The sequence below is a fragment of the Oxyura jamaicensis genome, chromosome 1 (genome assembly GCF_011077185.1).
Source record: "Oxyura jamaicensis isolate SHBP4307 breed ruddy duck chromosome 1, BPBGC_Ojam_1.0, whole genome shotgun sequence".
Classification (NCBI taxonomy): Eukaryota; Metazoa; Chordata; class Aves; order Anseriformes; family Anatidae; genus Oxyura; species Oxyura jamaicensis.
The window spans coordinates 30,988,794-31,014,751 of record NC_048893.1 but is presented as its reverse complement, the minus strand read 5'-3'; the positions used below and the strand labels follow the sequence as shown (position 1 = coordinate 31,014,751).

At 36.6% G+C, this 25,958-nt stretch overlaps 1 protein-coding gene across 3 annotated transcripts in view; it reads right to left on the bottom strand.

Annotated features, from left to right (window-relative positions):
* Positions 1-25,958, bottom strand: part of PPHLN1 (periphilin 1) — a 73,956-nt gene that overhangs the window by 27,554 nt on the left and 20,444 nt on the right. For 2 of the 3 annotated variants that reach the window (XM_035327690.1, XM_035327699.1), the window contains exons 6-9: positions 14,157-14,413; positions 9,861-9,943; positions 5,905-6,024; positions 2,685-2,825 (exon numbers count right to left, since the gene is read on the bottom strand). In XM_035327690.1, the coding sequence (XP_035183581.1) occupies positions 2,685-2,825; positions 5,905-6,024; positions 9,861-9,943; positions 14,157-14,413 (601 nt within the window). The remainder of the gene's footprint in view (positions 1-2,684; positions 2,826-5,904; positions 6,025-9,860; positions 9,944-14,156; positions 14,414-25,958) is intronic. The other variant, XM_035327708.1, reaches the window with a different exon arrangement.

Sequence of the window (25,958 nt, the reverse complement as noted above, 5' to 3'; positions counted from 1 at the left end):
CACATGCTAACACTTCAGAGTTTTCGTTCTGTGCAAGGAGGCACAGAGATACCAAAAAAAATACACACACACCAAAAAAAAAAAAAAAAAAAAAAAGGAAAAAAGAAGTCTACTGAACAAAAAGTATTTGTGTTGCTAGTTGAATCTTCAACACAAATAATTAGAACAAAATTATATAAGGGCTTTCTTGTAAATATTTTCTATATTTCATTATCCAGTCAGTCTTCCTTTTCCTGAAGAGTATTATAACCTACAGTTTACTTTCACGATTAACTGTTACACCTATATAAACAACATGGCATGACAAGCAATAGTATTAAAATCGAGTGTTAAGGACTAATTTTACTGTGCAAACCCCAAAAACATACCTTCAGTTAAACAGCAGAAGAAATACAGCATAAATTATATTGAGAAGTTCAAAGAACAGTTCACCACAGGCCTGAAAAATTAGCTCCCATTCCATTCCTTGCTCCCTCTCACCTTCACTGTCAGTATTGGAGAACTCACTCCACACAGAATTAAACCACGTTTACTTTTAGATCCTGACAATTCAAAGCCAATGCAACAGGGTACAAAATTTCTACAGAGAGACTGCTTCCAGATACAGCTAGAAAACTTGCTGTGTTTCACAATCATGAAAAATGTTAAGGCTATCATACTAATAGATTTTCTGGATAGCATTTAAATTGCTCAACCAGCAATCACTTAAAAAGTTCTTGGAAAACACATAGATCACTTTACAGTGCTAAGTTTAAATGATTAAATACATATCTTCTCTAGCTTAAAATTTACAGTACCTGATTTTATAAAAAAAAAAATTCTTATAATAGTTGAATGAAATGTACTGAAGATGCTTCCAGTAGCATTCTATAATCTTATTTTAATTCTGTGGAAGCTGGCAGCTTCAATATTTAAATCAACAACAGGAGAAACTGGTTCTGTGAAATAAACAACTTTTAAAGTTATTCCTCAGGCTTTTCTGAGCGAAACTCCTAAAAGTATTGTTTTATAAAATGTAATCTAGATTCCTCTAGAGATAAGTGTCAACACTACCAAACATAATAATTTTAGATTGCATTAAAAACAACAATTGTTTTTACGCCCAAATTTTCATCACTCTTGACTATAAGCCTATCTATAGGACCTAGGGGCACATCTTCATGGGAAACAAACCAATCACAGTTTCAACAGCATCAGCTAAATATTCGCAATTGTTCTTTTCAGAAAAAATCTGCTCTTATTCTTCTTTCCTTTTTTTTTTTTTTTTTCCCCTTCTCTGCTTGTTATTTTTAAACAGCTACAAGTGTATGTATTTGGTAGTAGCTGATTTAGGCCACGTATGAACTGGTGATCGACACACAAGGACCGACAAACTGCAGCATGACCCTAGGCAAAGTTATAGCATGCTCTATCCCAGTCAGACTCAGCACAGGTGGAGCCATTTTCACCAGGAAAACCCTTAAGTAAAATCAATATTAAAAAAAAAAAAAAAAAAAAAAAAGTAGAAATTTGGTTTTCATGTATCAAGAGAAAGGAATGGTGTTACAGTATAGGCAATGGGCTCCCAGGCAACAGAACAAAAGCCACAAGAGCTAAGATAGAAGAGACCTAGAATAAACTTTAAAATCTTTTCTCAGGCAGACCAGAGAGCTACTTTCTTGAAGATACAAGATCATCAAGAGGGGGATAAGTGATTTGTACTTTCTTTCCACCTATCACAGGCACACATTGAAAACATTGCAAAGTAGATCTCAATGCTTGACAAAAATCGCCTCTCCTGACCAACTTGTAAATTTTAAACCCATTTCCCAGAGTTGAGCAGAGCTGTATTGAAAAAGTCAGAAAAATCTCCAAAAATCTACATTAATAGTTACAAAACTATGGAAACAAAACAGTTTTTATTTATGACAAACCAAATATAGTAAGTTATTGGAGTTGATTTCCTTACTGTGGAATGATATGGTAAAGACCAGTAGATGAATAACCTCCTATTGAACCTCCTCAAAAGCTCAATGTTACAAGAGCAAGAGAAGTCTTGTTTTGTATTGAAACTAACCCCAAATACTCTACAAAAAAAAAGAGGAAAAAAAAATACAACTTTTGAACATTATATCCCCCCTCATCCAGATATGAAACAGTGCAGTCAACGAAATATGTAAAGGTTCTTAAACTTTGAATAAAGACAATGGCACTGCATGATTTAAACAAAACCAAAATAAATAAATAAATAAATAAAAACCAAACAGGCAGCTTCTAGTGTTCATTCCCCAAACTGTATACATTCTAGTTAAAGAAATTACAGTGTAAAAGTCATTTTTGATAATTTGATCTCATGTAAAGCCATATTTTTAATTACATTTGAAATTATCTGTTTATATTTGATTTTGGAATAGGTATTCAAAGCAGCAATCATCCTTGGCTTGCGAAATAACAGGTGCTACATTTAAGTTACAGAAGACTACCACTAATTCCCATGTGCAGATAAATTTCGTACTTCTTCAGTAACGTATCTGAATGCATCTCTGTAGATGGAGATGTTATGATCCCATTGCCTCAACAAATTAGATTACATTACTCTTATGCTCCAAGGAGGATACAAAGAAAGAAATCAAGGTATTTACAGCAGATCAAACCATTGCACAAGCACTGTGTTAGTAACAAAACATAAAACCAAAGGCACTCACCTGTTCAATCTCCTTGGTCTTAGTTGCAATTGCTTTTGAGCGGCAAAGAAGCTGGCCATCCTCATATAATTCCGTATTTTCCGTTATATTTGTTTCTGTTTCCTCTGTTTGTTCAGCATACAATGGAGCTGAAGATCCAGCCTTAAAAGAAAAACAATATTCACAGTTCTGAGAGAAAATAAAAACTCATAATATGACACCAGAAGTAAAAACACAAAAACATTCAGTTAAATATGACTTTATCGAGATCATTAGTGAAGTATTATTGCTACAACCTAAAATCCATATTTCTGTAACTGTTAAACACGTAGAAAACATGACATTATAGAAAACCCATGACTCAGTCTTAATTGTGTAAGGACAACAATGCCAGATAACCTTTACCTGCTTTTCCTCTGAGAAGAAACTTGTCTATTTAGTATTTATCACAACCAACCAGCAAGAAATCCACAATTAGAGTGGGATTAGCTTTCTGGGAACGGATAAAGGTAACAAAACTAAAGTTAAATAGTCAATGACAAAATCAGAAAGAACTCTTGCAGCATTCAGTGCTATGGATTAAATATTAAAGGAAAAGAGATACTGATTATGTAGCAATAGAAAATATGCACTTAGAGAATTTCTAATAATGTCAGAAATCTTACTGAAGTATCAACTTTCATAGGCTTCCCTCTATTATGGAAATTGAGAGAGTACTCCTGCCCCAAAGAATACAGACTCACACTTCAAGGAGTTTATATAGAAAACCGAAAAAGAGAAGAAATTACTACAGCATATTTAAATGTCATATTACACAACAGATTTGTACAATAGTAGAAAGGGTGGTAGGGGTTTTTTGGTAATAAGATTTGAGAATTGAATTAGATGCATAAAAATTTCAACAATTTAAAACTAAAGAAGTGGAGAAACTTAAGACTTAAGTAATGTGTAGGAAGGAGAAAAGCATTTGGAAAAAAAGAGTTGAAGTGGTCCTGTGAGAGTCTGCTCAAAACTCAGCAATATAAACTATGAAGAGCACATCCTGCATCTCTTCACTGCACTAAATCATGAAATGCCTGAGCAGAAGCTGATAAGAAGTTCAGTGCAACACAATGTTCAACCATTACACACTATGCAAGATAAACAAACTGGAAAAAAATGTTGCAATTCATACATGACAGCCTACTAATCAAGGTTAGAAATACCCTTTCTCCTAGGACTCTGAATGAAATGCATCATCTCCTTCATTAGCATTCCTGTGGCACACTTTCTTTGTCAATAAATCATCTCAGACTCCTCCATAATCAACAACAATTGTTTCATTTTGAATCTTTCTCCCACTGCAATTTCCTTTGAGGCAGAGAGGAAACAACTCTTCTCCATACAGCCCGCTCTGTTCTTTCCTCCATTGCATTACCTTCCCTTCATCAAGAACATGAGTGATATTTCTCTTCAGCACTGCTTTCCTGAATCTCTCTACAAATAGAACTGCCCATGCACATGTTCTCCTCTACACGGCATCCGTGCTTGGATCAGTTTGCTCCTTCTTTTTCCTCACTTCACCACCTCTTTAAAATTTCTTTTTCTTGGAGGGAAATGAGTGTCTCTTTTACCTAACTGTATCCTCCTGTTAGTATCAAGAAGTTGCTGATAGCTATTACATTAATGGACATGATTTGAGAATTCATATGAATGCAGATCCAGTCAGTTTATTTCTCAAATCTAGATCTTCGGTTCCATAAGTGTGAAATACAAGGAGGAAATGCAATGCTTCCCAAGATGCTTTTATTTTCCCTCAAATCATTTTCAAACAAATATATAATACAAAGCCATTAACTATAAAGTTTAAGACACACAACTTTGTAAAGTAGGTACTAATTTGTTTTTATAAGACTGTTTCTAAAGTTGAAAACCAGGCCTGCTAAAATGATTGCAGGATCAAAACAGACTATATTACTAAAAAAAAAACACAACACTACATGACTTTGATTTGTTTTAAACAACAAAAGGCAGATGTCTGCATCAAAAGATGCTAGTTAAAAGACACCATGCTTACTAGGTTCTTGCTGCCGTCTCTTTGCCAGAAATTACTGTCTACTAATCTTGCCAGCCTTGTCTTTGAAAATCCTGCCAGTCTTCCTGTGACTAAAAGCCAAAAGACAGAGTAATGTTTGTCAATCTGTTCAGGACAGAAAGGCAAGAAAGTCTCAAAAATGGTTAAGGTATAGGAGGTGATAAGGCTCTCCCAGAAACCCAGTCCTTTTGCATACGGTGCTGGGCTGAATGCTCACATGATCTGAGAGCCCCAGGACTCCCACCAGCAATCCTACTAACCTGCTTTCTCCCCTAGCCAGGGATTCAGGTTATCAAGTAGGTCCCATACTTGCCTGAACACAAAATCCACAGATGAATTGCCCAAGAGCAAGAGGTTTGTCAGTTCCTTGCCAATCTCGCTACAATTAGCTTCAGTGGTAAATACTGAAGTACTTAGCTTTCTCAATAGGTTATTAATGAACACTCGCAGAGCCTGAGAGACTGCGTTGTTAGCAGAGCAGTGAGAAATGATCACTGAAAAGGGCTATAATCACACTTCAATATACAGGCAGAAGATAAGGAGGGGCAAGAACAGATGGGTCTAAACTGACAATTAATTAATGCTGAGTATTAATGGAACAAAGGTTTGGGGAAGATAAATAAACCAATCTATCAACCAACTGCATTAGCAAGGGTAAAGGCCTAATTTTTAAGATGAAGGAGGATTGCTTCCTAAAAGGAATACATGACATGACAGACTGCCATCACATGGAACTGAATTCAATAAACCAGAGTTTCTCTGCTGGTTTGATGTTTACATGAACACTCATTTTGACTCAGTAGGCCCTCGCTAGTGTTAGGGAGCTAGGTAGGCAAGCCAACTTAGACCAGTGCAACAGTTTGGAGAATCCATGGGAGAGCTAGAGCCTTATTTTGTCAATTGTTGCTCAGTATGAATTCAAATTGTAGTAACAAAACACACTATGTTTTTGTGGGTTGGTGTTGCGTTGTTTTTTTTAAACAACAAATATAGCATCATAAACACAAGGCTTTGGTTTCCCTCTCTCTCCCTTACACCAAAATTTCCAAGTACAGGCAGATAATTCCAAGAGTAAATTATAAAATGTGCCTTTCAGGAAAGTGCTGAAAAACTAGAAGCTACTGTTGTAACACTTATAACAAAATTAATTGACTAATGCTGTCTTACATCATACTCTGTTCTTTCAGGTAAACTGCTTTCCTCCGCCTTCTCTGCCTTTTCAGCTGCCCACTTGCTTGCGGCTTCTGCAAGTTCCTTTTCCGATAGTCTGTTGCTCTTATCCAAGGCCTGGAGAAAAACATTATAGTGAAGGTTTAAACATGAAATATTTCCACATGGAAGAACATCCTCAAAATTAAAACAAACAGTTTTTTTTACAACATCTTGAAGTGGGAAATAAGGAAGCCGAAGATTTCATTTGCTGACTTGTTTAAAAACAAACAAAAAAAAAGTTCAGGAAAATGCTAAAAAAAAGCACAATATTTTCAGAATCAGGGTTTTTGTTCTGTTGTTCAAACTTCATATAACAGAAAAATTTGAGACCAGCTGAGTTTAAAGACAAATGGATCTAATCGATACTATGAAGTAACCAGACACAAGTGTGGATTGACCTTATAATTCAATGTAATTTTCAGGCGTAAAAGGCGTTGTGGTTTAATCTATCCAGCAGCTCAGCACCACACAGCTGTCTGCTCACCCTCCCCACCCATTGGGATGGGGGAGAGAACTGGAAAAAAAGGGAAAAGCTTGTGGGTTGAGATAAAGATGGTGTATTAGGACAGAAAAGAAAGAAAAAAATATAATAATAGCAATAATAGTAATAATAACAGCCACACTAAGATAAATATCAAAAAAGATACAAAAGGTAACTGCCTGAAAAAGGATGCCACAATGTCTACCCAATGGTTGTTCCACCTTAGCATGTAGATGGACAAAAAAAAGCAAACAAGAAAGAAACAAAGAAAAAACTTCATCGTTAGTTCATTGCAAATTACATAAATGTCCACAGGAAGCAAATACTCTGCAGCCCATTATAGGGTTCTGTGTCATAAAGACACAACCTTAAACTGAATTTAAAAGAGAAGTGAAATACAAAATTACAGAATTATCATCAGCAAAGTCAGGAGGTGACAGAGAGAAAGAGGAGTTTGAAATGCAAACAAGGTACTAAGAGGGTTCCTAAGAGGAAGGGGCAATATGACTCCCAGCTCACCTTTCCAAACTACATGATTATTCTTAGACTAATTTCACTACCAACTGCTGCCTGCCCAATGTTCTTATTCCCCAATGTATACACAACTTTTACCCATAATCTGACTTCTTCCCAGAAAACCTTTTATTGTGGTTTTATTACAAACCTCTCAATTTCCTCAAATATAGCTCTGCATAAAGAAATAGTATCTTTGGCACCAATTGTTATCTTTGCAAAAAATGAAGATAAAATCTCACATGCCTTACAACGTTTCTACAAGCTGAAAATAGAAACAAGACACTCTAGTATCTGGAAGACAGCGGGAAAAAAAAGTTCAATCTCACTACACTATGTGGGTCACATGTGAATAACATGTATTAAAGTTATGAGTGTATTTTATGCAATAAAGTAATAGCATTTCCACAGGTACACCGTGTTAAAGGTAAGAGAAAATTAAAGGAACATGAGCACACTTCTCAGAGGAAAACGTTTGAAGCTATTTAGGTTGTAAACTAGCAAGAAATGCACAATCTTGCAGGAAAAAAATAAAAATAATAATTTTTTTTTTTTAATCAAAAAAGGGTGTCTTTTCATTTTTTCTTATGCATAATGCAAGAACAGCAAAAACCTGTCAGTTTTCTGCTATCTTCTCTGGGAAGCTTTCCTTGTCTCACACATCTGTCTTTGGCTTTAATTACGTTGGATACAGCCTCCAAGGCTTGTAGTCCAGAAAGATATTAAAGAAAAACACAAAAGATGTCATGCAGTAGTCAATTAAACAGGTGGTTAAGATCTGATAACACCAGCATGTATTAATTCACAGGCATGAATATGTAAAAATAATAATTATAAGACAGATAAAATAACCTTTCCAGATTTGCATACAGTTAAAGTAAAAAGAGATACTGCTGTGAAAGCATATACCTTTACAAGTATTTCAAAGTTATTACTTAGAGCAGTGAAAATTATCTCATTTAATCTAGAAAATGAAGCATACAATTCATTTCTCCTTTCCAGATTGTAAGACCCTCGCCCTAGAGATGTTTATCGTGTTTTGCCACAACTTTTTCGGTTGATATTTCCACCTAAGTGAAACACTTACACAGCTTGACTGGTTAGTATAATCCAGCCATCATCCCAAGAGGCTCCTCTGACAGAAAACAGTACGTTACAGGCAGATGTGGGGACTTAAAAGGGACAAGTGATAAAACATCACTGAAGTGATTCCATTTTTGCAGCTTATGTATACCCAGTAAATATTTGTGCTGTCTGGGAAAAAGATTTTAATCAAAGTTGCATTTTGTGTGGTCTACATCAAGTGGATATATGCAAACCTCTGGCACAATATATATATATATATATATATATATATACACACACATATATATATATATGTGTGTATATATATATATATACACATATACACATATATATATATGTGTGTATATATATATATATGTATGTATGTATGTATGTATATCAATACAGCATACATCAGACCTGATTGGAGAGGAAAGCTATACAAAGAATACTTTACAGCTCAAGCTCACACTGCATATTAATACCATAGCAAGAGATATTGCTGAGTCTCTTTGTTCTCACAGATTTGTATTAAAGATTTGGTATTAAGCTGTGGGATGTTAAGTCTGCAAGCAAAATAGGTGAACTAATTATAAAGTTTATTTGCTAATCCAGATCAGCGCAACTTGTGCCTAACAGCTTTTATCTTGCTTTATTTATTTACATCACTGAAAATACAGTACTTGCCTCCCCCCTTAAGGACATTGGCACTTAACTAGTGCCTAGCACGGCACTTCCAAAAGAGCTGCATAAGGAATAAGTACTTAGAATGGCATAGCAAAACCAAAACTTTTTTTTTTTTACCCAGTTAATTATTTCTTTCAGTCTCACCTTCTCACAACAAAAATACCATTCTCCTCCTGCCCCCCCCCTTTCTTTTTTAAACATTCCACTGTTTTTTATTAAAAAGACCCCCAACAACCAGGCTAGTACATCACACTACTTAGGGTGAGTGCTACTTTTTAATAGGACTTCATTCACTCAGAACAATATATAGCATTGTTTCTTTATTTTTCATTAAAATATTTCTCAAAAATGTAGGGAAAATACTCCTGTGGAAGCACTCATTTTAACCTCAAATACAATTTTCAGGCAAGCAGTCTGTGGCGTGAAAATGTTTTTACTGCCACAGGACAGCCAGAACAAAACTGATTGTTGCTGATTGTTCATTAGTGTTTATTAGTCTGTCTGTTTAACTAATTAGCAAGATTATGTAGTTGGTGTTCAGCAGACAAGATTTTTTTGATGGGAAATTAAACAGCATCATTTAGAATCTTAAAAGACACTTACCAAACTGTTTTGCAATGTGGCTCTGCTCCCGAGAAAATGCTATCATTCTTGCCACATCCCTACGCAGCCCTGCTTCCAAGCCAGCTCTTCTGTTCACATTTCCCTCCCAATCTGTCAGACACTTCACCTCACTGTTTCCAAATCCAGTCACACCTGAAGAATCACTTAAGGATGGAGTGCAGTGCACGTACATGCATGTCCTATTGATCTTTTGCTCCTAAAATCTGCTTCCCCATTTTTATCCTTGCCATTCCTTTCCTAGCAAACTCCAGGCTTCAGAAAATAGTGATTTTAAATCTATTTAAAATGTCCTTTCTCCTAAAATAAGAGTGACTACAGAATAAAAAGGGTTGTCAGTGTCATCATTAGATACACAGCATTAGCAGCACCTTCCTGCTAGATAAAGGAAAACCATCCTCTCTGCTGGACTGTAGAGCAATACAAGACGCTCCTTTCCTTAACAGTTGCATACAGTATCTCCTCCCAGGGAAGAGGAAGAAATGAATTCCAACAATGAGCAACCTGAAACCATGGTGAGAAGTGCTGAAAAAACAAAATTCACCTTTGATGATGGTACTGCTGTGGAACCTGAAGGTGATGCATCTCTTGACGATTTCGATGTCTGAACTGAAGTCCTCTCTTTACCTGTAATTAAAGAACAAATTAAGAACTGCAAAATTACCTTAAATGCATATGCTACAATTTTATTGGCTTTCATAATTCATTGGCAGAAAAACTTCAGTGAAATTTGCTCAACTCAGACATGAAATCTATACCCTCCACTATCTGATAAATTCTGATAACACTTTCTTCTTTACAAAGAGAAAAGAAAGAGATATTATACTTGGCAGATCTAGGAAAACCTTATTGCTCAATATTTAACTGAAGAGCATATCAATATGATTTGGCAAGATGATGTCGCTTTACTTTTTAATGTTCCTGTAATAAGCTTAATCCTAGCAGGTGACATGAAGAATTCCTATCTTTTTATCATATTAGCCACCAATCAATCACTCCAGGAAACCAGGCAGTGTAGGAACTGGTTTAGCAGCCACAGTGCATTGGAAGGCTCTGCAGTGGGAAATCCAGTATTGTATGAACCACAGGCTAAATTCTCTTTGTATTATCAGAGGTTTTCTTTTAAGTGTTCAAACCAGCAAAATGCCACTTCAGATTTCCTGCGCTAATCACAGTCTGTGCACAGCCTTGCCACAGGTCGGTTACAGGCAGCCACAGCAGTACAACTGGTTGCAGTGCAGGCTACTGGTTTTCAGCCTGTGGTCTACAGATTGCATCTGAAGGATCTGCAAAAGGTGAACAGGTAAAACAAGTCCGTTGTCAGCAGGCCTAAATTTACTGAACTATTCATGTTCACTGGAAATTGCACGACTGTTCACAAACGGAACATAATACAGACTCATCTTGGCTTCAATTAAATTTGTACCAGTTCAATTAAGAAAACGATGAATTAAAAACAAGTCTATCAAGCATTTATGAAAATTTGGATATAAATTATTTGAGCAGACTTATTTAGGCGAACCAATATGGCTTTAAATTAATGAGTGCAAGCAATAAAAAAGCAATAAAACATGGCACCTCACTCCTAACAGCTGAGCATTTTCTTTTTTACTCAATGCTGTAAATTACGACTGTGTAGTGTTGTGCGTTTTGAAATACTGGTACCTACAAAAAATGTAAGGAAAAGTTTATGCAAAATGCATACTTTTCACAGTAGGACATCACAGAATTAGAATCACAAAATGGTTTGAGTTGGAAGGGACCGTAAAGACCACCGAGTCCCAACCCCCTGCCATGGGCAGGGACACCTCCCACCAGCCCAGGTTGCCCAAAGCCCCATCCAGCCTGGCCAACCTGTCTGGATATATTTTCCGTATTTTTCACGTTTCCTATGGTGAAAAGCATGCACGTTGCATAGACTTTATGTTTAAGAAAGATTTTAAAAGCTGGTCTTCTACTCTTTCCTCACATTTTCATGCTGTCTGTGAGAAGTAGCCTGTTCGCACAAAGCAAAGATCAAACAACTGCTCATCTCTGCACGTTGTTAGAGGCAAGTGAGTTATTACTACCATGATGTTGAAGGCCTAGTAATCCATGAAAAAAATCTTCACAGCTACAGATAGGCCTTTCAAAATGTTACTGCAAATAGTTGGGAAAATTACTTGGATGAAAGTTAAGTGTTCCAAACTGCAATTTAGTCCCTGATTTGAAAATTGTGCTAAATGGAAAACCTTTAAAAACATAGCAAGCAGATGTATTTAAGAATTTCTAGTGGCCATGAAACCAAAAATGAACTATGAATTACCTTTAACCATGAAAGATCTTTAACAATGAAAAGAACACCAAAAGGAAAGCTGTGCAGAAATTAAAAGCTGCTAGAAATACAATGCATCTGACAGAAATAAAAAAAAAAAAAAAGATGGAAATAATCACATCTTTAATCTGTCGCACTCCCCAAAGCACAGAACGTCACCCTGACATCACCAAATAACACGCAAGTTTTGCTCTTGTGATACCTGCTTTTCAGCCTCATGAGGAGCCACATCCTTTCTAAAAAAAAATGCACAAACTATTTCATCTCAGCCTTCTACATACCTCCTTCATCATACTGGATTCTTTAGAGATTACTTGACTTGAGTAGATTATATGTTTGTGCTTGAATAGATGGAATTAGTTGAAAGAGGTGGCAGTAAATTCATCAAAATTAAGGAGAAAGAATTTCTCTTGTTTAATTTTGAGGTCCTTTATTCTGAACATATGACTATTCTGAACTCAAAAGCCCCAACTGAATCATTGAATAGGATACTTTCTAAGTAGTGCTATTTGCATTCATTCCTACATCTCCTTGGCACAGAACGCTACAGACCCCTTACTGGACTGGCCTGACCAAGCAATGCCACCCTGCTTCCTACGTGCTCCCCCAACGTAACTAGATTGAAAGGGCTCTTCCCACGAGCCCCTTCTGTCCCTCTTCTCCAGAAGCTTCTGTATTTCTGCAGTTTTGTTTGTTGAAATCTTGTGTGGTTTTTTTGTTTGTTTTTTTAATTTCTGAGTGGCTCGAGAGCATGAAATATTCCTTCTGCAATGGAAGTCATCAGGCCAAGCTGATTCAGACAGCATGGCTTTAAACAGTATTACAATATTTAAAGTATTAAAAGTTCAGCATGAAATAATATACAATTCACTTACTGAAGAATATATTTTTCTAAAATGGACAGACTAAAAGGGACTCCTGACATATATGACATCGGTCCCATTTTATTTTCCTTTTAAATATGTAATAGATGAGCTTACCTAAGTCAAATCATATTCAAACAGTATGCTGGAAGTTTTATTTAAAACATTTATATCTTGCAAGTAGATCGTTTTAATTCCGTCATCTGCAGGAACAGATGAACCAGAGTACTATTTTCTGGGGAACAAGCTATTATAGAGAAATAGTCAGTGTACAAGCCATCTGGTCTCTTCCTATCGATTAAAAAAAATGGAGAAAGGTGTTTAAGTATGGAATTGAAAATAAAGCCCAAAGCCGCAGACTTAAATATAACCATCTCTCTCGACTAGCATCTTTTCTGTTTTCTGAAGATGTCTGCTTCCACCTCGCCACTTCCACTACTGTTTGAGTAATTCCACCAATGCACTACAAAGGTGATAGAAGTCAGCTCGGAATTGTAAGAAATGCCATAAACATTTATGTTTTTCCAAACTTCTTTTTTTTTTTTTTTATGTAACTCCTGGTAATTCTGATCTGTACATCGACAACACTCCTGCAAATATAGTTGAGTATCATATTCTTCTCTTCCTCTCCTACATTGAAAGCAATTTACATTCACTGAGTATTATTACTAAATGTTAAAATAATTGCAGTGATCAGCTAGAAAGCTACTTTGTATTCTAGTGCTAAGTGAAATAATTCCTCACTACTTAAACAATGTGAACTGAATTCCACAAGAACCTTTTTGGCAAGAGGAGCTACATAACAGTCTAGTGTGCCACATATCAACTAAAAAACCCTAATTAATTTTAAAAACTGTCAAAATGAACATTAGCTTTGTATAGCTCACTAGAACAACATTTGCAGAAAGGAAAATCAAATCTGATTAATTTACATAAATTGTAGAAACAGCAGTAGCTAAGATTGTAGCATATGAAAAAAAGCAATTTTGCTTCTTTTTGCAAATTAAATATTTCAGGTTTTCACTTTTAAAACAGATGATTCATTAGATTTCTTTAAATATTAACAGCTGAGCTTTTACAAAGCAGGACATATTCCTTTTGTTCTTGACTCTACATTTCTTTGAGGAAAGCAAGATTTGAGAGAACCTGGCAATGAAATTAAATTGCTAAAAAAAATAAAAATCTCCAGCATCAAAGCCCTAGCAACACAGTTCTAAAAACATTTTCAGAAAATATAACAAGTAGCAGCATGCACCTTAATTTCTCCAAATTTTTAATCCCCCTTTTCCCCTGGTTGCAGGAACAAAAGCCTTCATCTGCTACAGCTGACAGCTGAGTTTCTTCTAAGGGAATCCAGTGAAGCACTTAAGAAGTAACAGAAGCAGTTGATGCTAAAATGAAAAAAACAAACTATACTGGGAAAAACTGCACAGCTGAGAGTTCTGCAATCAGTCTAGAGGTGCTGTTGAAATAACACCTACAATCCCACGCATGAAATACATAGAGGAACAGACAGTACAATGAAGCAGCTGAAGAGCAGACATATAATTGGTACACGATATCTAGTTTTCTCACTGTAAAAGAGCATACGTAAAGAGAAAGGTCGTATAATGAGTTGAAGTTTCACCTCACTAACCAGTTCTCATCATTAATCCAGCATTACCTTGCTGAGAAGAAATATTTCTTTTATGTAAAGATGACATACTTCTGCTATGCTGGGACTGGTGAAAAGGATAGGCTTTGCTTCTTTCAGGAGAGTAGCTCCTGCTGCTGACACTAGAGCCAGATCTGCTGTGTGGAGAATCCCTTCGGCTCACTGGCGATTCCCTGAAGAAAGGAGAGTCCCTCTTATGAGGGGATCGCTCTCTCATATAATGAGAAGGATAGAAGCTTTTTCTTCTGAAGCTGTCTCTGACATCCCTTTGAAGACAACAAAAAAATAAAAGTTACTTGGTTATTCTTCCATTGTCTGTACAACAGTGCTAGATAATACAAAAGCAACCTTTTATGTCTGATAAATGCAAACAGATCATGTGTCATCTGCAGAACAAGTCTGAAATCTGCAGTGCTATGTAATGAATAAAAAACAAGTAAGAAAGTAGAAAAAAAATGAACGCATCTTTTCTGCCAAATTTCGTTCAACTACATCATACCTAGGAGCTAACTTCAGTTCTGTTCCTTGATAACGCAGCTAAAATATAGGAGGACAAGGCATTCAAGAAATTGAGATTCTCACATTTGATTTCCTTCAGATTCACTCCACGCTCTACCTTAGCTGGAAACAAAATCTTACTATCACAGTAAGGGATATGCATACCTAAATATTGCTCACACTACGTGCCTGTTTTTCAAATCTGTATTTCTCATGCCTTTACTTTCAGGGGACTATCTCCCTCATTTGACTTCACACACCTTGCTATAGGAAATATCACTGAGGGATTTCAGTTCATTTCCAGCAAGTACAAAGAAAACTGCAGAGTATTTCACCTCGTGCTTATGTACCCACCCAAGGTTAAGCCCTGAATGAAAGAATGTATTTATTTATAGCTATTAAAAAGTCTGTCTTTTGAAAAATGCAATATTTACTTCAAACACTTCTGTAAAATGCCACAGACATGCTCAATATTACATGAAATCCATCTGATTTGAAAGTTTAATACAGTAAACACCAAAAGGTCCTACTAAATTCATGTATTTTAGCTCCAGACCATAACCAAAACATACTGGCTACCTGCAAATTATGTTGATATACATATGTAAAGGTCCAAAAAAATTACCAAACAGAACTTGGCCTACAGAATCTCCAACTTTAACATGCAAGCAAACATCTGCTGTGGCATTTCCCTCAGTCAGAAGATAGCTTGTGAAGAGAAGCAAGTACTTCTCAGCTCCTCTGACAATCAGAACATTGCTTAGTAAAAAATAAAGACTTCAGGCATTTAGAGTAAGCCAGAATGTACCTTTTTTACTGCTTTTCTCTCCTATTTCTCATCATTAAAAACATTACCAACGTTAAAAATATGGGAATGCCTCACAAAGACTAGCAAAGATCTGGTGGCCTCATTTAGCACAGCGTATCTATAGCTAATTTTATATTGATGGAGAAAAGGAGAAAAGCCCTCTAGTGTACAATTCCTGTAGCATGTTACAGACGCATACTTGTGGTGGCTAACAAAGGACTTCAGTGTGCCAACAGCGTTTTGGACTACTGACACTACACAGGTAGCACCACAGTAACACAAGTCCTCAAGGCCGCTCACACTAACGTGTTTTATACAGTACTGATTTACTTTTGGCATGGAAAGCACGTCTACACGAGTGGTTCTTCAGAGCACAAAAATCCCACAAGCAACCCTGAGGTTATTCTGCAACAGAAAAACCGTGGGGGGAGACAGAGAGGGAAAAGATGTGTTCACAAAGCCAGTAAGACTGCAGACAATCCTTCAGCTTATTTTTTCAAATTCCGAATGGAATACGGTATCAGGAAGATAAAATGCATCTATATTTTGAAAATTTTCATATTAATATGAAGCACGAAGATATAAATAGCTGTTAGCCACTCTGGTTTTCAGTCAAACGCTAGTAAAGCAAAGCCAGTTTTTACAGATGAATAATTATTTCTCTGTTAACAGGTTAAAGGCTTTTCATAGCTATCTTCTCTTAGCATACTTTACAAGCCTACAAAGAAAATTTGCACAGGACAACGTTACAGAGATTTGCATCTAACAGACATGCTAAACCATTTTAATTTCCTTTCTGAACATTTCTTCTTCTGTTTCTTGTGACAGTTCCATCTTCCCAAGCAGGCCACAGAGAAAAACACTTAAGAACTGTTAAACAGTGCTTCGATATAACAGTCTCTATACAGTAGCTGTTGCATAGATATTTGCACTGAATCACCGAAGCATAATCCTCCTGCTTTCTTCAAAGGCCCTAAGAGCAACACGCGTACCTTTGAACACTACCCTTCAGGAAATGTGTGGAATAGCCAGAGACTTTCCAGAAGGAAATAACTGAAATGATCAGGGGCTGAAATAACATGTTTAATGAATAAACACTCCAAGCCTTTTGTCTTAAATTTAGGAAAAAGAAATCTAAAGTCAGATGAGTTCTCAATCCTATGAGATGTTGGTGAAAGTAGGGAAGTCATGCATCGCCTACATTAAATGTATGTTCAAGTAGCAATAGACCTAAACTGGAGGAAGGAAAAAAAAAAAAAAGACAGCTCAGACTTCAATAATGCTAAAAAGACTAGCTCAGCACTTAACTAGTTTGTCTCAGCAAGTCTCCATAAATATTTGATCAAGATGCTCTTTAATGAATAATAAAAAAATACTTATCAGGAACGGGTTTGGTACAGCACACTTTCTATGCAGTTCCCTCCTAATGCTCTCCCTTGGATTTGACAGAACTGTGCGTCTTTTACTGTAGCATCATTCTCACTGATGTTAAACACAGACTTGAACAAATCATCTCAGCTTTTAGAGACGCAGCGCAGGACAAAGAGGCATTAGTCTTAACCAAAAGTAACTGAGAGTTAGGAACACAACATTACAAAATATTACAGTGGCCAGCAGTCAACAGAAAGCAACTACAAATGTTTTTCTAAATGTGTAATTGCACATCATGAGAAAGGTTCTATTAGGCAAATTCTGAGATTTTACATGTTATTTGTTGCATTTGAATGTTTCGGTAGCATACAGAGAGTCTTTGACCTTATTTATTTATTTTTAAAGCTCCAGCTTTCTGGCAGACTGGTACACTACTTTTATGCCCAAAGCACGTTTTTATGAGCAAGTTATTAAGCCCTAGTATACAGAGAAATTTATTATGGAAATTTTTACAGAGCCCTATCTAACACACATAACACTAATATGCACATAAGGATTTACAAAATATCATTGGGACGCTTTAAAGAGGAAAACATTTTAAAACCTCATTCTGCAGCAATATTATGCACAAAAAAACAGAAATTTTATTTATCTATGTTTTCATTTCATCATCCTTGCTAATTCTTTACTGGACCCAATCTCATACCCAAACACTCAAGCTATTAACTATATTAAGGCTGTTTTGGACAGCACAGCAACAGCACAGCATTTCTGACGTTTTCCATTAATGTAACAAACCACACTGAACAGAACAAAATAAGCATTGTTTTACTTTTTTTTTTTTTTCCTTAAATACTTAAACTAACATACACCTGCAATTTGGTAATGAAGGCCCCAATTCAGCAAAGCAGTTAAGCACATGCTTCAGATTCCAACACATACTCAAAAGGTTTATTGAGCAGGGACAATATTTAATAGAGATTCAAAATTTTTGCTCAGCTCTAACTTTAAAATAGAACGACTCCCTTTAACAACAAATACAAATTAATCCCCTTTAAATAGGATCCCTCTTATCTCCATACTTTGTGTTTACACCTCACACCTAGTCCTGGAAAGTACGAGTTACGTCTCCCAGCGGTCCTGCAGTAAGAACCATCATCTTTTTTAACCTCCACAAAACTTGACCACGAAATTCTCACTAAAGCTGGTAATCTTGGATGAGGTCCTGAACTTTTGAAAGTAAACAGCCATACATATATGCATATACACACACACACACACACACATATATATGCATGCACACCATCCACCAAGGGCAGCTGAGGGAAGAGCATAGGTCTGAGAGTTATTTCAGTTAACCATCAGATCCAGTTCCCTGGAGTTGAAAAACAAAACAAAACAAAACAAAAAGAAATAGAGAACAGGCAAAGGTATGGTTTTCTACGTACTAGGAGACCAAGGGAAGCTTTTCAGTTGCCAAAGGATAGGAGAGATGATCCTAAACTACCTCTTCCGCACCAAGCTCTTCTGGGCTCCTCCTCCCCAACCACTTTTATCCCAGCAAACCATTCAGCACTGGGGGAAACAGAGGGCTACAAGAAGCCTTCAGCATGGTGCAGATTAAGCTAGGAGAAGCAAAGACTAACACAAACTGCTGTGCCAGTATTGTAATGTGAGAGAACAGAACAGCAAAATTCAATCACCAACTAGATATGAAATGCCTGGAGCAGAGGTGTAATTATGTGAAAGCACACCACATATGCACAAATAAGGGAAAAAGCTACACAATCACTAAAGAGAATATATGAGGAGAGATTAATAATCAATAAGAAAAAGGGTGACAACATATATGGATCTGTACGATGAGTTTTTTGCTCATTGAATTCATGCTGCTAGGCAACTGTGTACAAGAACTCATGCTTACCGTTCTCTTCCAAATTACAAAGTTTGGACTTCTAGATCCCAATAAAGACAGCTGTCTTTTTAACTAAAGCATTAATCAATCTACAGTGTGATCCAGCCACAGAGGACACACCTCACACTTTTGACACTGCACTGAAAAGACTTGTGACTCAACAGCATATCACGGTGCAGCAGAAACTAGGGGTTCTTTCAGTGACTCACAGGTGAACGTGGTCTACTGCCTAGAAAAAGCATCAACTGGAAAGTTTACATGACCCATCCCATCTGAGAAAAATTATTGCTATTGTCAAAAGGGTTGAATATTCCATTCCAGCTTAGGCTCGATTATTAACCTTGCTTTAAAATAACTCACAGAATTTTATAAATTGAGGAAAGGATACACATCTCTTAAGACACTGGACTTACGTGCAAAAAGATGGAGCACTTCTTTGAAGACAGGCTGAGGGAGTTGGAGTTGTTCAGCCTGGAGAAGAGAAGGCTCCAAAAAGACCTCCCAGCAGCCTTCTACTGCCTAAAGGGGGCCTACAGGAAAGCTGGGGAGGGACTCTGTGTCAGGGAGTGTGGTGATAGGACAAGGGGGGGTGGTTTTAAACTAACAGAGGGTAGGTTTAGATTTAGATATTCAGATGAAATTATTTACTGTGAGGGTGGTGAGGCACTGGCACAGGCTGCCCAGAGAAGCTGTGAATGCCCCATCCCTGGAGGTGTTCAAGGCCAGGCTGGATGGGGCTTTGGGCAACCTGGGCTGATGGGAAGTGTCCCTGCCATGGCAGGGGGTTGGAACTGGGTGGGCTTCGAGGTCCTTTTCAACCCAAACCCAAACCATTCTGTGATTCCATAAGCTACAACAGACAAAACTTGAACTCTGCTTAACTATACACCTTTCTGTCTCAAAATACACTGAGGAAAGGGAGAGAGAAAAAAAGAAAAAAAAAAATACCAACAAAGAACCTTCTTGCCTTCCTAGTCAGGATAATGCAGGGCTTAACAGAGCTACCAATGTGATTCAGCTGACATGGAAAACACTTATCAAAGTGTACTACATCCCAGACCTCTAAATTTCTCAAAATTTCCTGCATGTTAGACACCCAAAAAGCAAACACAAAGGGTCAAGAACACTTCTACTTCTAGCATTTCCAAAGTAAATTTGGATGGTTGAAGATTCTGGCTACCATCCTCTCTCCCTGAACCCATTCCTTTTCTTTCCAAAGTGTGCAGTATACATTTATGGAACAAACCAGCAATTTACTTTAGCTCTGCTTCATAGACTTTCTATAATCCCTTGTTTTTGTCCAAAAGATCTTTACGCTGATTTACCATAATTCAATAAATTACAGCATTATAGATACAAATAATTGCATCTGACTCCATCAACCTTCATTTGAACATCTGAAACGATGACAGATTTCTTATGACAACTGGTTTTGAACGCTATAGCTGAGCAAATAACTGCAGTCCTTGCAAACGGCATTTGCTTTGAATGAAACTAACATAATTTGGTCTAGCCAATATAATCTCATTAACAGCTTCTCACATGAAGGTAGAAGGCAATAGGTATTGTGGGACAGTGATAAATCTTACGAAGAGGATAGCTAGACATACAACACAAATACAAAAAAAAATAAAAATACATACAGTACCATAGAAGTCATTGTATACAAACACCAAAACTCCACACTAATGGCACTTGTCCACCTTATTCAATATGAAATCTTGAACTCATCTTCCTCCTCCACACCCCCAGATATCTTGGTAGATGAGGGGGGCAGGAAAAAAAAAAAAAGACAACTTGAATATTACAGTACCATTAGGGAGAAGTGTCTACGTCCATTAATCAAACAGCCAAGCTATGCAGTTCAGCTGAAGCTGAAAATCAGATTACTCCTCTCTTTATCCTCAGAAAAGAGCATCCTCTTTTCTACTGTCATCAAGGATGTAATTTATTAAACTTGCTGGAGGATAAACTCAAACAATAGAAATACATTTAGACTCAGACTTTTTCTATTATCTGACAAACTATTGTCAAGCATACCGATTATGACAAAGGAATAAGTGAGAGTTAGAGTCCGTATAAACATAGATTTAATTACCACAGAATTAACAGCAAACAGATTTATACAACTGTATGAAGAATGAAGACAAAAATATAATGTAAATTAGACAAATTAAGATCAAATCAGACAAAATAACTACATTCAAATGCACGCAATCTTGGCTTCTCTTCTTTTCAAAAATGACAGCTTAATAAATCCTATAATTTCTCTACAATAGAAAATAAATCATAGATCTGAAGTTCCAGAGCGCATATTTGCTTAAAGTGATGCACCAACCTTCAATTTCTAATAGCAGCTACAGCAATTTCTACAGCACAAAATATAGCTGATAAAATATTTATTAAATAGACACTACTGTAGGGCCAGATTTCATACTCTCAACTTTATGAGTAGCGTATCATCCTCGAACAGTCATGCAGTTCAGATAACAACTCAATGAATAAACGTCTCAGTATAATAGCAATTGAATCAATTCCTTGTCAGATTTAATTCAAAACTGACACCATTCAAATCTTGTATCTCAACATATAAGCCTTAAATTGGTAGAGAGACAGGAAGCAAGATATGTTATCTTCACATACTCTACCCAGATACTGTAACAAACCAGAGAAACTGGTTATCATTATCACTTCCAGAGGAAGTTCTAATGGGACAGACCTTTCTAAATCAGCACTCAAGCATCTCACTGTCATTTTACCACAGGAACCAAGACCAGAACATGAGAAAGAACTTCAAAGAGTTTCTCTGTGGTACCAAAGAACACAGGGCTGATGGGGAAGATGGAAAAAATCCCCAAGTAGTACAGAAAGCAAGCACAAAGGTATTGAGAACAAGTATCTGAGGATAGTAACATACTATTAAACACAAGTAAGCAGCTCTGTGGAAGTTTTAAAATAAGTTTGTTTGTTTAAAGACCTTCTAAATCAGTGTGAGAAATTACATGAGACTTTGGAGAAAAGTAAATGCTGTTTGTAGTCACGCAACTTTATATTGCCAAGTTCCCAAGCAAAACAAATTGTGGGTGGGTGGTGAGGTTTTTTGGTTGGTTGGTTTAGGGAGGGGCTTTTTTTGTCCTCTTTTTTTTTTTCCCCTTCTTAAGAGAACAAATATCTGAGGGTTATATTCTTCTAAAAAGAACAGCATATAAGAGAAATGCCAACACACTTCACAGTTGTTGTTTGCCATGCTACAAGCAATACAATGCAGGCAAACAGTTGTCTAACAATATACACACTAAGCAGAACAAATAAAGGAAATATTTTTGCACCATATTTTTATGGGCAGAAGTCAATTGCGTTCAGTATGTTATTATTCTTTTTCCCAAATACCATATTTAAAATTCTTAAATAAAAGAACTGAGAAACCATGAAATACCTGCTAAAGGAGCTCTTACGACTTCTCGACAGTGCGCTGCAGAATGCCATTAGTTCACCGATACTTAAGAGAAAGCACCAAATAGTGTACTGCACCAGTATATACTGATTTGACCAACCCTTGTGGTCAACTTCCTAGCAGTGTCAATAAAAAGCTGCAGAAGGAACGAGCAAGTTGTGGAACAGGTTTGTAAACAGCAATTCCTTATGACAGTAACACTGATACACAATACCCTTATTATATATTTTTTCCTCTTTTGAAATTCTTTAATCAGATCTATAAATCGGAAAAAACACTCATTTTTTCTCTACATCAGAAAAATGGTCCCCAAATTTCTATGTTTTTAGTCTTAAAGTAAGATTTGAAGCAGTTAGGTTATTTGGTTTGATTTGCTTATGCCCCTACAGTTTTGCAATAGCAGTATGGACTTCTGCATAGCAAGTTTAAATAAAAGTTTGCAAACTGTCTTTATTTTCAGGTTTCCAGAGATAAAAGTCATTATTATATGTATATGAAGAAAAAGTTTATTGTTCATTATTATTTTCTGATCTCATTCCTTCCTGTCAAGTACAGGATCACAGAATCACAGAATAGTCTAGGTTGGAAGAGATCTCCAAGATCACCGAGTCCAACCTCTGATCTAACACTAACAAGTCCTCCACTAAACCATATCCCTAAGCTCTACATCTAAACGTCTTTTAAAGACCTCCAGGGATGGTGACTCAACCACTTCCCTGGGCAGCCTATTCCAGTGACTAACAACCCGTTCAGTAAAGAAGTTCTTCCTAATATCCAACCTAAACCTCCCCTGGCGCAAGTTTGTTCAAAATCAGAAAGTCCCGACGTAAGGCAGACATTTCCTCTTGTAGATTTATTCAGCTGTCTAGCTTTTTTTTGCCCCCAATTTGCTTTTTTCTTTCACCTTGGTTGCAGTTTACAATCACTGTAATATACACATCTCTTGCTTAAACATATTCAACAGATATGGAGATTAGCCATGCTATTTGGCTAATCTCGGCATGAAAAATCCTTTTGGAACTACTGTATGGCTTCAGTCACTTCGGTGATTTACTAACAGTTAACTTCAGAGTGCATAGATGTCATACTGACTCAAATCGATGCTGCTACAAACCTGATCTTCCTTGGATATGAATCCACATTCTCAGTGGCTGCCTAGCCCGGCACTGATATTTTCTCTCAGTCAATCAAACTGGCAGAAAATTGGTTTTGGTGGGTCAGGATGCAGTGCCAACTCACTGAAGGGTCACAGAATCATCTAGGTTGGAAGAGACCTCCAAGATCATCTAGTCCAACCTCTGGACTGGTGAAACACATGAAACAAAAGCAGGAAGAGGGAAGAGCTGGAACAACATGAACCTACATAAGTTTAAACTACTGTGGAAAACAATTTTTGCTGTAGGAAGGATCAGTCTCCTTACTGTGTTCAGGACATTTATTTATGATAAATAAGACAGGTTCCTTGGCAGAACTTCAGAGTAGCTAAAGTTAGAAGCACTAAGACTAGGTGTTTATATATAAATTTCTTTTCCTAAAAATAATACATACGTGAATTTAAGCAACACTGAAAACACAATATTCTGACTGAATAATTAACGTAGATTAAAGGTAAAATTAAAAAAAAACTGTTTAACAGAAACATTTTAGTAAGGGATAAAAGTAACAGCATCTGAAGAAAGTTTTTGAAGAAAATAATTCATTATCATCTCAACTTCAATCGCCTCTGTTAACATAATCCTTTGCCTTACTTAGATAATCCTTGTACAAAATTCTTCCAAAAACGCACGTACTACAACAAAAATTGTAGAACGCATACTGAGCTTCTACCTCATCACACCTGAATTGATCTGAAGGATGAGTTAATGCATTCAAATATCCTTCTTTCCCATTCTACTTCCAAACTGCATAAACCTAAACAAGTTCAAGAAAACAGTCAGGCATACTAGACTAGATAAGGTAGGACTTCTGTTAACAGAATGCAACTGCTTCAGTCAAATGTCAGAAGAGAAAGACACTCAGCTGGCTGACACAACACTCCAGTGTCATGGCATTACTATTCGCTTCCACTTAGACAAAAGCATTCGTTACCAACTCAAAACTACTATTACAAAGCTTCATATAGAAGGGAAAGAACCTTATATGGTTATGCAAATATATATCAGGAATAGACATCAAGACTAACATTAAGAATAACTTGTTAGCATACAAAAATATCAAGACATTTTAGAAATAATACCAGTGGCATGAGATCATGGAGTTGCTTTATTAAAGAGCTTTTCCTCATTTGTAGATTGTAACAGATTGTGAGCAGCAGGTGGAAATGTTCTGTCAAGAACTTTCTCTTTGCAGCAAAATCCTTAACAAAAGGATGCCTCTCCTGTCAATAGCACCAAATTTGTTTTTGTTTACTCTCCTCTACTGAAATTTACAACACATTTCATTCCTTTTTTTAAGGGGGGAAAAAGGGCAGCTTGCATTCATGTAAAGAAACAGCACCTAGGCAAAGCTCCTTCTGGTATTCCCACCCTCTCTCAATGGGAATTAAATTCCCCTAAACGTTTAGCACGTACAAAACATAACAAACAAGTCCTTGGAACCTACCAGATGAAGCATTTATCTTTAGAGAAATTATGTACAACTCCTCTGTGACAATACTTCCCCCATCCTGAGAAAGACACACCTAGATGCATAAAGCCAATTTGTTGACTGGTTGTCAAAATGACTTAGATAGATGCCCAACTTAACAGTAGCTGCCTGGACTCGAAGGGAGACTCCCACCTCTTTCCCTCCCCACTGTTTCTCAGTTCCTGGCTGTTTTTCAACACATTTGTTAGGAAGCCCTTCCAGAATAATCAACTCCTATCCATGGGAGTTTGCCTCGTTATTTCCCAACAGGGCTTTACCTTGCTAGCTTCACATCATCTCCCACCTGATTATAATGTTAGCTTTAAAACCAGGCCAGACGGGCTTGATTTTAAGAAGTCTTCTTTGAAGTGAGGTGCTACCCAAGATGTGTACAGGTACATAAGCTCATCTTTGGGCAGTTACCCTGTCATACATCACAAACAGAGGGTCTCCTGACAGTTCATTAGCAGTATGTAAACATCACTGACTAAAAAAAATAAAAATTCTTTTTTTTTTTCTTTTCAGAAATGTGACTTAGTTTGAGGTTTGAATCATTGCTATTTCAAAATGCAACTGAATTTGAACGCATAACTGATTTTTTCCTTATCGTAACAATTACTAATAGCTACACTGAACAGCTATAGCCACTGTTACAAATGTTAGTGATGATACCAATTTCATATGCTAATATAGGGCCTTACAAACACCACAGTGAACAGTTGTCCACACAAGAAGCCATAGTTCCTTAAAATACAGCATTTCATTAGATCAAAAGCAAGCTGTATAAACACGATAGCAGTTGAGAACCACCACAATGAGAACCTGTAACTTCTTTGTTACCGATTTTGGAGTGCTTAATGGCTGCCAATTAAATAATTACAAGACAATTTACTACCTAGGTGTTCTTTATTCAGCAATAATTCAGTGTGGGCTTTTAAACACATCAAAACTTTCTTTGACAAGATTATGACTACCTGTCTTTAGTCCAAAGAGTATTTTGTCAGGACTTAGAGTCACAACATAGAGACCATTAAAAGTAACTGAAACATTTCAATGGACCATCATCAAAGTATAAGAAATATCACACATGCAGAATCATAGAATATCTGAGTTGGAAGGGACCCACAAGGATCATCGAGT